Source organism: Equus przewalskii, chromosome X, assembly GCF_037783145.1.
Source record: "Equus przewalskii isolate Varuska chromosome X, EquPr2, whole genome shotgun sequence".
Lineage (NCBI taxonomy): Eukaryota > Metazoa > Chordata > Mammalia > Perissodactyla > Equidae > Equus > Equus przewalskii.
This window is the reverse complement of record NC_091863.1, coordinates 112,061,186-112,074,812: the sequence shown is the minus strand read 5'-3', so window position 1 is coordinate 112,074,812 and position 13,627 is coordinate 112,061,186. Positions and strand designations below refer to the sequence as shown.

The window sequence follows — 13,627 nt, the reverse complement described above, 5'->3', positions numbered from 1 at the left end:
CGTGTGTGCGCTCCCTGGAGGACTTGTCCTCGCGGCTGCTGCGGCCAGAAGCACTCCACCGGGGCCCCAAACTCCGAGCAAGTTCGCCGGCTCCGGGCGTGCCCCGCTCTCCGGCCTGTGCGCCTCTGTTCCCACGAGGGGCGCGGGCGGGTGAGCGGGCCCCGGCGGCGGCGCAGCCGGCCGAGCGAGCGGGGCCGGCGGCAGCACCCCTCCGGCGGTGCCGGGGCGCGCAGGGGCGGGCGCGGGGCGGAGTTCGGCGGCGGCGCCGGGGTGGTGGTCGCGGCCCCGACTCCCGCGTGCGGATGGCGGCGGCAGGCTCCCGGCGCCCCCCGGGCTCGCCCACGCTGGCGGCCCGGCACGTGCCCCAGGCCTCGGCGCCGCAGACCCCCGTGCCGTGCGGCCGAACCCCGGGCCTGCCCCAGGACCAGGACGGCTGCTCGTTCGTGCCGATCGCCCATGCTATCCCTCTGCAGGTGGACATGGCCATGGCCCTGCAGCGCGTGAGGATTTCCGAGAAGTACGGCAAGAGCTACCTCTGCCTCCTGCAAGCGGTCTTCGTCGCAGGTAAGGTTCCTCCCCGCGGACGCCGCCCGGCGGCCTCCTGCTCCCGCCTGCTTCGCGCTCTCCTCTCCTCACCCGCTCCCTCCCCAGCCGCCTGGGCCCGCGGGCACACTTTGTCTTCCCTCACGCCTCGCACCCGCACCCGCTGCCCCACCGCAGCGGGCTGCCAGCGCGAGCACTCCGGCGCGGCGGGCCGTTGTTCCTCTGCTGGCTGCCGCGCTGCGGGCGTGCGCCCCATGAGAAAGTCCCGGAGGCGCGGGGGGAGGTCTCCGCTGCTAGCGGTTCGGTCCCCGCTCCACTCCTCACCCGCTTCTCTGTGTCATCAGAGAGGTGGGGATAGATGATTTCTTCCAACTCCGCATCCCACAGACCAGAGGCCAGCCTCCCCGAGGGTGCACTTCCACTGTAATAGTCCCTGGATGCTGGAAAAGCTAGGGGGCTTTTGAGTAACACGTGTTGGGGAAACCGAGTCCAAAAAGAGACTCGGATTCTGAGGCCGGCCGCAGCACAGTTGGAGGAGGAGTTGTAGAAACGGTGCCGCCGCCGACTTGGGCTTCCACCCAGACTAGTGCATCTTTCTAGCTTGGTCCATGAGCTTCCTGCCTCCCTACAAGTTGGAGGCACTCACTACAAAGGCAGAAGTTTTTGTTTGACGGACAGGACAAACAAGCAAAAAAAGCCAACAAACTCTCAAAACCTTTATTTCTGCTGTCGCGATTTGGGAAGGTGGTGTGAAGGGTATAACGTGGGCTTGGTCACTTGCCAGCCGTGATGCACACTCGTTTCCCTAGCTGGAGATGCCGAGCTTTGGGGTTGGTACAGCTGGGAAGATGCAGCAGACTCTGGGGCTCCAAGGAGATAGCTTCCTGTGAGACCGTGCAGACTGGGGCGCAGGAGCAACCCTGAGAACAGGGTGCAGCTCTGGGACCTTAAGTTCAGCCAGGGCTTTTCAGACAGGTCTGTGAGGTTCTCCGATTGATGGGCTTCTCTTCCTCTGCTCCCGGTGTAGTTTTGGTTTAGCAGGTGTTAAGCCTTGAAAAAAGGGAATTTGGCGTCAAGAAAGTAGTCTTGGTGGCACTTTTCCGCAAATCAGGTAGCCACAACACACATTCCAAATATCCCTCCTTATTCAGGGCTGTCCACAAATCCAAAGGAAGCCATGCAAACCCCTTTAGTTAGACCAGAATGAGTAAGCCAAGGCTGCGGTCTATGCATTTTCATCGTGCAGAATTCGTTGGTCTTGCTTGCTTTGCTTTTGAGGTGGTCAGTATTATTTCCCATAGGTGATAAATCATTAAGGGGAGTGCGGTGATGGAGCGCAAGCTCCTTCAGGCCTTCAGTGATTGAAATGGTTTTTGGATGCTACAAAAGAATCTCATTGAAACTCAGTGGAAAGTAGTTTGTATCTAGTGCTCATTTACCCTCTGCATCTTCCTGAAAGTTAAAAAAAATCTCCGTAGGAGAAATGTATGCTTTATCACAAAAATTGTTAGCTATGCCATGAAATATAAGTCAACATTTCTACAGCCAGTGATTTCTCTTGTTTCTATAGTTGTCTGATGTTTTGTCTTTCTGTACCTCTGAAGGCTCCTGCGTGTTGTCACGCCTGTGTCGCCTCGGCATTACAGCAATCACAGTATCTAAATGACACCAGTTGCTGCGCTGTGTGTTTACATGGGCTTGTGGTACTTTTCTGCCTTTCAGTATTTTTAACAGTAACGTCTCCCTTGCTATGGACCGACAGAGTGTCCTGGAAGTGGTTTGTACCTATGCTGTTAGAACACACACCATAGTACATTAATTTTACATGTGAAAAGGATTTCATATATTTTAAAATATTCATATATTTAAAGCACATGTTTACAAAGCTGTTCATGTTTCATGTTCACATGTTTACAAAACTTTCTGAAAGATCATTTTAGTAATGACCGTTTAGAGCCCGCTCACTCCCAGGGACACGCTGCAGTGTGAGAGCTTGTTACACAGGCTTGTGCAGCATCTGCTGTGGGGCAGCCACAAGAGGGAATGACTGACTCTACTTAGGGGAGACTTTAGGGGGAGCAGGAGGCATGAAGTGAATCTTCAGGGATGCATACACATTTCCAGGTGGACTGCGGATGGGGATGGATTGTGGTGGGGATAGGTAGGGAGAGGGCTGTCTCTAGGCAAAGGAAGTAAGAGGTACAAAAACAAGCAGAAAGGGAACAGCATAGTAGGTTTGAGGAAGTGTGTTTTTTTAAATGATTGGAGTGTAAAGTGTGGAAAATACAGGAGAAAGATAAACTTGGAGAAGCAGGCAGGGGCTGGATCAGGCAAAGCCTTGTGAGGCGTATTAAAGGGCTTTGCTTTATTTGTAGGGCAGTGGGGAGCTATTGGAGTGTTCTAAGCAGGGGAATAGACCAAGGCTGCTGCATGTGGTTGTATAGACTGTGCACTGCAAAACCCTGAGGGGCTCCGTTCGCACAAATGATACCATGAATGATGCCCCTGCTAGGGTTGTATAGTGCACAATGTGCGCAGTAGTCAACAGAGGCAATGCATAGTGGGACTTCTTGATTTTACAAATACCACTCTGGCGGTTGAGTGGAGGAGACTGTGTGGAGTATGCAGCACAGAGGAAGAAGACTGGAAGTAGGGCGGCTAGTTAGAAAGCAGTTGTAGATAGCTGGGCAGGAGTGGATGAAGGCACGTACTAAGCCACTTCTGGGAATGGGGAGAAGAGGAGAAGCTTGAGGACCTGAGAGGGTAGAATTGACTTGACTTGGTGACTAGTGTGAGGTTTGAGGGACAGGGAAGGAGACGAGGTTAATTCTAGGCTTCTGGTTAGGGTGACTGGGTGGGGAGAGAGATCATTAAGACAGGGAATGGAGGAGGAGAGCAAATTTGGGGTTCAATTTTGGGTATGTGGTTTCTGTGGAACATTCCAAGAGAGCTGACCAGTAGGCCTGGAGCTGAGAAGAAGCAAGTCTTATTTCTTACTGTCATCTGTGGAGTCCATTAAACAACTCTTAGCACTGAAGTTCTTTCCTTAAATCCACTTATCTGGGTTATCTTGATAACTCAGAAAGTCTAGCATGGAAGTAGCCCAGATTTATTATAAAACTATCTTTTGGACTTTGCCGTATATAAAGGTTTTTTTTCTCCTTTCACATTTTCCATACCTGATAATGGGGGAAAAAGAAGAAGGAAAAAAGAAAGAAATGTTTTGCATTCCTTGCAGGACGAAAGAATGCAAACTATACTGATCTAAGGTAACCTCAGATAACTCAGACAAGTAGTTGTGAAAACCTGTTCACTGCAAATTTTGTTTTGTCAGAGTTTACCCCAAGAAGACGTGTAAATCCCCACCAAAGTTAATTACTCAATATATGTTGCAGCCTGGTATAAACGTGTTCCCCTGGTGATGGGTCATTTCCCAGGCAACACGGGACTTGGCGTTCCACATCACTGAGTTTTTGGGGTAACTGAGGTTCGGCTCTTTTGGTGCTTGACCCCCCCCCCCCAATCTCTAACCATTTTGGATGGAAAGCTTTTCAGAAAGATTTTGTACTTTCCTGATTTCTGAACCTGGAAATAAATGTAAGAAATTGCATCCTTTCTTGATGACTCGAGATTATCCTTATAATAGCATGAGTTATTTTAATGTGCTGTATATAGTGTTGCCTCAAGGGCTCCTAACTGTGGACAACTGTTTGTCCCTACATTCAACTGGGCACAGATTGTTCTGCCGCTCAATTTGTAATGCCTGTTTTTCTAATCTTTCCATATATCCCCTGTCTGTGAGCTGTCATTTCTCGCTGCCGTTATTTTAACTGTTTCTGCCGACCTGCGGTTACTGCCCAGCCCTCGACGTGTCCTCTCCTCCGTTGCTCCTTCTGATGTGTTGTTATGAGCTAGGAAATGAGATAAACGAACTTGTCTGAATTTTCGGTCAAATATGAGTAAATAGCCTGTGAGGAGGGCTGTGGGGAGTCTGCTTCTCCTAATGTAGGTGAGCTTTAGTACATGGGCTCTGCTATCTATTCCGATGGCATAAAAGCTTTCCCTTTTTTTCTAGTTCTTAGTCGTGTTCTGGGGGTTGATGCTGTTAAATAAGTTATCAGGAAAACCTGTGTTCTCTTGTAAATGGAAGTATCACGATATGTGAAATGGTAATATTTTGCTTTCTTGTAAAACAAATAAGTGTGTTCAAAATCGATCAGAAAATCAAGACGCATTTTACTCGTTACATTTCTTGGGCCTGCCTGTAAGTGCTTGGCACTAGGAGGGACTTCAGTCTTAGAAGTTGCCCCCAAGGATTGAAAGCAAATGTCCCCATACAGCATCTTCTCAAGCAAGCACTCTCTGAAGGTTCGCTAACAAGCCTGCGCCTCACCTGCCCCAGGGCAGAAGCAGAGGGCACCCCATAAGGGGAGATGCAGCCCATCTGATTGCCACCCAGGTGACTTTCCCTTTCTGTTGCTGCCAAGGCAGTTAGCTCCTGGCAAGAGGCCAATGTCACAGCACTTCCTCTCATTTATTTTTCACCCAAGCCCTCCCCTCATTGTATATGTATGACAGATGTAAGGATCTGACTGACTTCTTGTTACTTTTAACACTGGGAAGGTGACATTGAGCAAAGACCTAAAGGACGTGAAGAAGTTATCGGGGGTATCAGAGGGAGAGTTCCAGGCCGAGGGGACGGTCGACGTAAAGGCCCTGAGATGAGAGAGTACTAACAAGATCAAGGGACAGGAAGGGGACCAGTGTGGCTGAAGCTGTATGAGTGTTTGAATTCATGTGTGTATGTATGTATGGGGGTGTGTGTGTGTGTGTGTGAGGTATGAAATGAGAGAGGTAAGGGGTCTGATCATATAGAGCTTGGTAAAGACTTCGGCTTTTACCCTGAGTCAGATGAGGAGCTATCAGAATGTTTTGAGCAAAGGAGGGGCTTACTTTTTAACAGCATCTTATGTTTCAGCAGCATCCTTCTGGATGCTGTGTGGAGAATAGGCTACAGGTGGGACAGAGGTGGACATAGGGGGACCAATTAGGATTAGGAGGCTATTAGGATTGATGATGGTGGCTTAAGCTGGAGAGGTAATAATGGAAGTGGTGAGCAGTGGTCAGATTCTGGATAAATTTTGAAGGTAGAGCCAAAATGATTTGCTAATGTTTTGGATACGGGGTATAAGAGAAAGGGAAGAGTCAGGGATGACTCTTAAGAATCTTGGCCTGTGCAAGTGGGTGGCAGGAACTATCAATGGAGATGGAGATGACTGCATGAGGAGCAGGTTTGAGGGGGAAACCATGAGGATCAGAAGATTGGTTTGGGACCTGTTAACTTTGAGGGGCCTATTGGATATCCATGTGGAGATGTCAAGCAGGCAACTGGATATAGGAATCTGGTGTTCAAGGAAGGGATCTGGGCTGTGGCTATAAATCTGGGAGTCATCGGCCTTATAGGTGGCCTTTAAATCCTGGATGAGAGAGTGTAGATAGAGATCAGCCAGAAGAGACAGTTGTTTGTGTCCCCCCAGTGAAGACTTGTGGGTGATCTATGGCTCTTCCCCAAAGCAGCATTTATTTGAGGAGGAAGGAAAGCACAAAGTAAAAGTGAAGCAATGCTCCAAAAAGACAAATCATTTCTGTGGTTTGTTGTTCAAATGTTTGTGCTGTCAGATTTGCTCACAGGTCACTTTGACTCATGTTCTTTGCTCACAGTCTGGAACCAACGTAATCTCTGCCTGAGGGTGAAGAAGAGGTCTATGTTTTGTTTTTTTTTAAAGATTTTACTTTTTCCCCTTTTTTCCCCAAAGCCCCCCAGTACATAGTTGTATATTCTTCGTTGTGGGTCCTTCTAGTTGTGGCATGTGGGACGCTGCCTCAGCGTGGTCTGATGAGCAGTGCCATGTCCCCACCCAGGATTCGAACCAACGAAACACTGGGCCGCCTGCAGCAGACCGCGCGAACTTAACCACTCGGCCACGGGGCCAGCCCGAGAGGTCTATGTTTAAAGCTCTCCAAAGAGGGAAACTACAACTGCAGTGGCAACTGATCCTTTTTGATGGGTACAAGAAATCTGTAGGTTAGTCAGTTATGGTTTAAAATCATGCTGCAGATGATCCCTTCCCATCTTATGCTTTCTTCAGTAGAAATTGTAAGCAGCCAGTATTGCTTTCCAGTGGAGAAGCCCTTTATTCAATTGCCTATCATTTTCAATACATGGTATAGTTTTCTTTTAAAAAATCATATTTTAATGGAAAAACCAAAGGGTGACAGCAAATTGGAAAGAAGGACCATTTTACACTCAAAATAAAGTTTGAGGCTTATAAAATAATTGAATTAGCAAATGTAGTGACATTTTAATATATCGAAATTTACTCTTAAAGGTAGATGACCTTCTCTCTGACTTTCTTTTGAATATTTATTAATGATATTGTCACCTTTGCCATGAAGAATTTAAGTCGGCTCTTAACCCTGCAGATGCTGGGAAAGCAGACTTTTTAGCAGCAGTTATAATTTTCATATGTGTATTCTGTCTAGAAAATTATGAGCCAGCAACTTTATGGAGATATGTAAGATAATTTTAATTCAGATAATATAATTCAGATAATTTTTTGCATTAACCTGAAAAGGGAAGGAGAGCCATTCCGAGCAAGGAGGAGCAGAAAAGAGTTTTGTTAACAAGAGGACAAATGGGAGAAACAGGATCCCATTCTGGTTTTTTTGAACAGCTTTATTTATTTTTAAATTATTTTATTGAGGTCATAATGGTTTATAACATTGTGTAGTTTCAGGTGTACATTATTATTTATCAGTTTCTGTGTAGACTGCATGGTCCCCACCACTAATAGTCTAATTTTTATCCATCACCATACTTATATGGCCCTTTAGTCCTTTTGCCGGCCCCTCAACCCCCTTCCTCTCTGGTAACCCCTAATCTGTTCTCTTTGTCCATGTGTTTGTTTGTCTTCCACATGTGAGTGAAATCATATGGTGTTTTTCTTTCTCTGTATGACTTATTTTGCTTGACATAATACCCTCGAGGTCCATCCATGTTGTTGCAAATGGGACGATTTTGTCTCTTTTTATGGCTGAGTAGTATTCCGTTGTATATCTGTATCACATCTTCTTTATCCAATCATCAGTTGATGGACACTTAGGTTGCTTCCACATCTTGGCTACTGTGAATACTGCTGCAGTGAACATAGGGGTGCCTAAGTCTCTTTGAATTGTTGTTTCAAGTTCTTTGGATAAATATGTAGTAGTGGGATGGCTGGGTCATATGGTATTTCTATTTTTAATTTTTTGATAAATCTCCATACTGTTTTCCATGGTGGCTGCACCCCCACCAGCAGTGTGTGAGGGTTCCCTTCTCTCCACGTCCTCTCCAACATTTGTTAAACAGCTTTATTGAGATATAATTCATACGCCATACAATTCACCCGTTTAAAGTATACTTTTCAAAAGTTTTTAGTATCATCCCAAAGTTGTACAATCATTACCACAAATTTAGAACATTCCCATCACCCCACCCTGTTCCCACTAGCTGTCACTCCCCATTTCCTCCCAACCAGCCCTTCCCACCAGCCTCTGGCAGCTAATAATATACTTCCTATCTCTATAGATGTGCCTATTCTGGACTTTTTGGACAAATAGATTCATATAATATGTGATCTCTTGTGACTGGCTTCTTTCACTTGGCATAATGTTTTTAAAGTTCATCCATGTAGTAGCATGCATCAGTACTGCATTCTTTTATATGGCTGCTTATTACTACATTGTATAGATACAGACCACATTTCAATTAGCCATTCTTCAGTTGTTGGACATTTGAGTCGTTTCCGCCTATTTGCTGTTATGAATAATGTCGCTATGAACATTCTTAGACAAGTTTTTGTGTGGACATACGTTTTCATTTCTTTTGAGTATATATCTAGGAGTGGAATTGCTAGCTCATAGAGTGACTCTATGTTTAAGCTTTTGAGGAACTCCCGGACAGTTTTCCAAAGCAGCTGTACCATTTTACCTTCCCGCCATCATTGTATGAGGGTTCCAGTTTCTCTGAGTCCTTTCCAGGACTTGTTAATCTCTGTTTTTTTGGTTCCAGCCATCCTAGTGGGTGTGAAGTGGTTTCTCACTGTGGTTTTGAGTTGCATTTCCCGAATGGCTAGTGATGTTGAGCACCTTTTCATGTGTTTATTGGCCATTTGTGTATCTTCTTTGGAGAAATGTCTCTGCAGAGTCTTTGCCTTTTTTTAAATCAGCTATTCCTCTTTTTACTGTTTAGTTGTAAGAGTTCGTTATATAGTCTGGGTTCAAGATCTTTATCAGATATTTGATTTACAAGTGTTTTCTGCCAATCTGTGGGTTGTCATTTTTTTTGATAGTTTCTTTTGAAGCACAAGTGTTTTTAACTTTGAGGTCAAATTTACCTATTTTTTCTCTTTTTTGGGAATCTCTGTTTTCAGTTCTTTTTTTATTGAGGTATAATCGACATGTAACATAGTTTCAGATATAAAACATAATGATTCGATATTTGTATATATATTGCAAAATTATCACACCAATAAGTCTAGTTAACATCCGTCACCATACACAGTTACAAAATTTTTCCCCTATGATGAGAACTTTTAAGATTTACTCTCAGCAACTTTCACATATGTATTATTAACTGTAGCCACCATGCCGTGCATGACATCCCATGTCTTACTTATTTTATAATTGGAAGTTTCTACCTTTTGATCATCTTCACCCATTTCGCGCGCCACCTCCCCCACCAGATTCCACATATAAGTGAGATTGTATGATATTTGTCTTTCTCTGTCTGACTTATTTCACTTAGCATAATGCTCTCAAGGTCCATCCATGTTGTTGCAGATGACAAGACTTCCTTCTTTTCTATGGCTGAATGGTATTCCTTTGTATATTTATATCACAACTTCTTCATCCATTCATCGATTGATGGACACCTATGGTGCTTCCATACCTTGGCTATTGTAAATAACTCTGCAATGGGGGGTGCGTGTATCTTTTCAAGTTAATGTTTTCTTTTTCTTCAGATAATACCCAGAAGTGGCATTGCTGGATCATATGATAGTTCTAGTTTTAATTTTTTGAGGAACCTCCATGATGTTTTCACAGTGGCTGCACGATTTCACATTCCCGCCAACAGTGCGCAAGGCTTCCCTATTCTCCACATCCTCAATAACTCTTGTTATTTCTTGTCTTTTTGATAATAGCCATTCTGACAGGTGTGAGGAGATATGTCATTGTGGTTTTCGTTTGCGTTTCCCTGATGATTAGTGATATTGAGCATCTTTTCATCCTGTTGGCCTATTTTTTTCTCTTATCTCTTGTCTTTTTGGTAGAAAAGATTCCCTAATCCAAGAATTACACCTGTTTTCATCTGAGTTTTATAGTTTTAGCTCTTACGTTTAGGTCTTTGATTCATTTTGAGCGTATGTCGTGAGTTAGGGGTCCCACTTCATTCCTTTGCATGTGCATATATCTAAGTGTTCCCAGCACCGTTTGTTGGAAAGACTATCCTTTCCCCACTGAAATGTCTGGGTACCTTGGTTTAAAATCAGTTGACCATAGATGTAAGGGTTTATTTCTGGACTCTCAGTTCCATTCCACTGACCTATCTGTAAGTCTCTCATTACACCTGTATCACACTGTGTTGATTACTGTGGCTTTGTACCAGCTTTTGAAATCAGGAAATGTGAATTTGCCAATTTTGTTCTTCTTTTTCGAGATTGTTTTGGCTATTCTGGGACCCTTGCACTTCCATATTAATTTTAGGATTAGCTTATCATTTTCTGCATAAAAAAACTAGCTGGCATTTTGCTAGGGATTGCATTGGATCTGTAGATCAATTTAGGGAATGTTTGAACCTCATTTTTATAGTTGTACAAATTGAAGTTTCCCCAAATATGAGGTATTCACATTTAAGGTATTTGGTAATTATTTACTATCATGCATTCTGTCCCATCGACGCTCATATTGAATGGTTATTCCTCTGTAGTTTTTCTTGAGTTTCCAAGGATTCCACTATGTTAATTCATTTCTGTTGTGAGGATTATTCTAGAGACCCTGCTAAAAGCTTAAAAGGCAAAAAAAAGTTAATATCCACAAGTGTTCTCCCAAGGAGAAACAAAAGCATGAGGACAAACAACAACAAAATATACTCACTAGCTCAGTTGCCTTAGTGTTTGTGATTCAGCGTTTGGCACGCCAGTCTCTGTGGGACTAGGTGGGATGACATAGGGAAAACGAGAAGCATGCATTCTGATGCCACATTAACCAGGAATCTGCAAAGACCTTTCTAGGCTGGACAAGACCATTTGTCAATCAAGTGTGTAATCCACCTCCCTGTGATTGGAGGCGTCTTTTAGGAAAATAGATTACGGCGGCTAAACAGATGAGCTTGGGCCAGCCCTGCTGTGGATTTGCTGATGCTTTCAGCAGGGAAAACATTTGCTTATCCCTATTTTTCCGTACAGTCAATCACCACATACATAGTTCTCTTTATGGAAGGATTCAGTCCCTCTCCAGATTTACCTACATGTACTGGGTTTCTGCGTAATGAGTTCATTAGGTGGCCATTGTTAGGCAGCTTCCCAAGACAATGGCAGCTCCTGCTGCTGTACAAGGAAAACTTGCTGTCTCCATTGAGTGGCTTTTAATCTGAAGGGAGAGAAAGGAAAAGCTTTCCGTAGCCATGCTCTTAATTAAACGTCTAAAGAGACACAGGCGAGGCCCAGTACCCTGGGACACCCGGCTCTTGGGCGGAGGGCTTCATTCAGCCTGTTACTTCCCGCCCGCTGCACTTTGTTTCTCTCGTGTACTTTTTGGCCCTCTCCCTTTCATCCCTCTCTTTGCTTTCTCTTCTTTATTTCTCTCTTCCTTGCCTAATGCCTTAGGTACTTCTTTTTTCTGTGTGTGTGGTTTCTTTTGTTTTTTGCTTCTGGTTAGGAAGTATTTTTTATGTTCCCATTTTCTTATGTTTTTAAATTAAATTATTTATATGTGATCTTTGTAAATCATCTGAACGATACACGTGTCCATAAAGTAAAAAGTGAGTCACCCCTGTGCCTAGCCGAGTCCTGCTCTCCGGGGGGAAACACTACTTACAGTTTGGTTTGTGGCCATAGGAACTTTTCTCTGGATATAGGTATATCAATTCAACTCAATAAACATTTATTGATCACCTCCTATGTGCTAGACACTGTTGGGATATTTCAGGGAACAAAAGAGACAAAAATCTCTGCCTTCAGGGAGCTTATTTCTAACTGGTGAGAATGACAATGAAGAATCCATGTATATCTACGTGTTTCCCCAAGCTGTGCTCATACCCCGTATGTTGATGTATGGCTTGCATTAGAATGTGTTTATTTAAAAATGATTTCATTATGAAATTTTTGAGACACAGAAGAGTACAGGAAACATAAAACATATAGTATAAAATCATTTTGTTAGGTTATTTAAAAATTTTCCTCTCATAGAGCCCAAAGAGGCTACTGCATCTTTTCAGCACAAAGAAAGCGTTTGCCCAGTTTTGTCTTAGTGGGCTTATAGTTTAAATAAACCCGTGGGGAAGCTGGCATATTTGGCATTCTTTCCACAGTTGTTCACACTGCTTATATCTGAATAAGAAGATAGAATTTTATTTAATCTTTCCTTTCTGTATTTCCTTGATACAGACTGGACCGGTTCATATCGAGACCACCTCCAGCTACTCAGGAAATCAGTTAACATTCCAATGAGATTCTAATATATACATTATTTAAGAAATGGGTCAGTGTTTGACTGGAATATATTTATGGATGTGAAGAGCCAATGGCTTTAAAGTATAATTTCAGTGTCACCATTATTACTTTAATTTATTGATATGCAAGTGATCTCTTACTCAATTAGTAAGAAGTGGAAGTTTGAACTTTAAAAATCTAGTTATCACTTCCTGCCCCTCCAAAGCAGTTCCATGAAAACATTTTCTTCACTGGAAATGAAGTTTGAAAATCAAGTTACATATATATTTTATATGTGTATCTATATGTGTCTATATATTGTACACATATTTCATATATATTCTATACAAGTATATACTGACTTCATTTTTAGTAAGTTGCTAATCACTCTCTTTGTAAACCTTCTAGGCAAAATAGGAAGCTTGTAGATGCTATGGGGAATGTTAATGTTGAATAACTTTGTGGCCAGAGGGTCTGGTAGTGGTTGAGCTGCCCTTTGCAATCTGCTCTGGCTGGGTCAGCATCAGCTGCTGCTTCAGCCAGGAGTGCTCGTCACAGGCAGGGATCCCGCGGGCTCCCTGTTCCTCAAGCCTTCATTTGCACTCTTGCGCCGCTGTTAGTTAAGCTGGAGCTTCGCTCTTCAATATACAGTCTGATGACAAGAAAACCGTAGGGTGTTCTTTTTAATATATTGCCTTTATTTAAACTGAAACGATGTGATTAGGTATTCTTGGACTCTTCGATGACAGGTAAAAGTGACATGTGTGTTTGAGGGACATCTTTGAGTTTGCTATTGCAAGCCGCATCCGGTGATCAGTCACAGAGCAGAAAGCAGCAGCCCTGCTTTTATTGGCTATTTTGCACTTGTCAGTTTACAAAAGACGGTCAGTTTTGCTTCTTCGTTAACACATTCCGAGGACCAGTCACAGATGTTGTATGTTCTTCTGCGTGCCTTATAAGCTAAAGTAAGTCATTTTAATTGGATTTACCGTTGTAGATGCTGTGTATTTCAAAATTAGATTTTCTGAACCCAAGAAGAGACCGATAGCCACAGAATAGGAGCTCTGGCATTTGGTCATATGTCTGCATGGATAGTATGAGTGGTGACATTAGTGGGTCATCTTGTCTGCTTTTATAGCTTGTGCTTTAAACAGCTGCTCTTGAAAGGCCCAATGTTATAATAAAAATTAAAAAGAGGCTAATGTTAATATTTACCTGTTGCTAATCTAATATGTTTAGAATTTTCTAGTGGTGGCTGTGGCTCTGGTGGTTGGGGACTATCCTTTTGTCTTTGAGCTCATGTTCAAACATGCTCATTTGCACTGTGGGTGCTG

General features: G+C 43.8%; 1 protein-coding gene across 2 annotated transcripts in view; it reads left to right on the top strand.

Moving 5' to 3' along the window:
- Positions 1-13,627, top strand: part of MCF2 (MCF.2 cell line derived transforming sequence) — a 117,280-nt gene that overhangs the window by 15,381 nt on the left and 88,272 nt on the right. The window contains exon 2 of one of the 2 annotated variants that reach the window (XM_070605234.1): positions 474-564. The exons of the other annotated variant lie outside the window; for it this stretch is intronic. Within the exon in view, the coding sequence (XP_070461335.1) occupies positions 474-564 (91 nt within the window). The remainder of the gene's footprint in view (positions 1-473; positions 565-13,627) is intronic. 2 annotated transcript variants of the gene reach the window in all.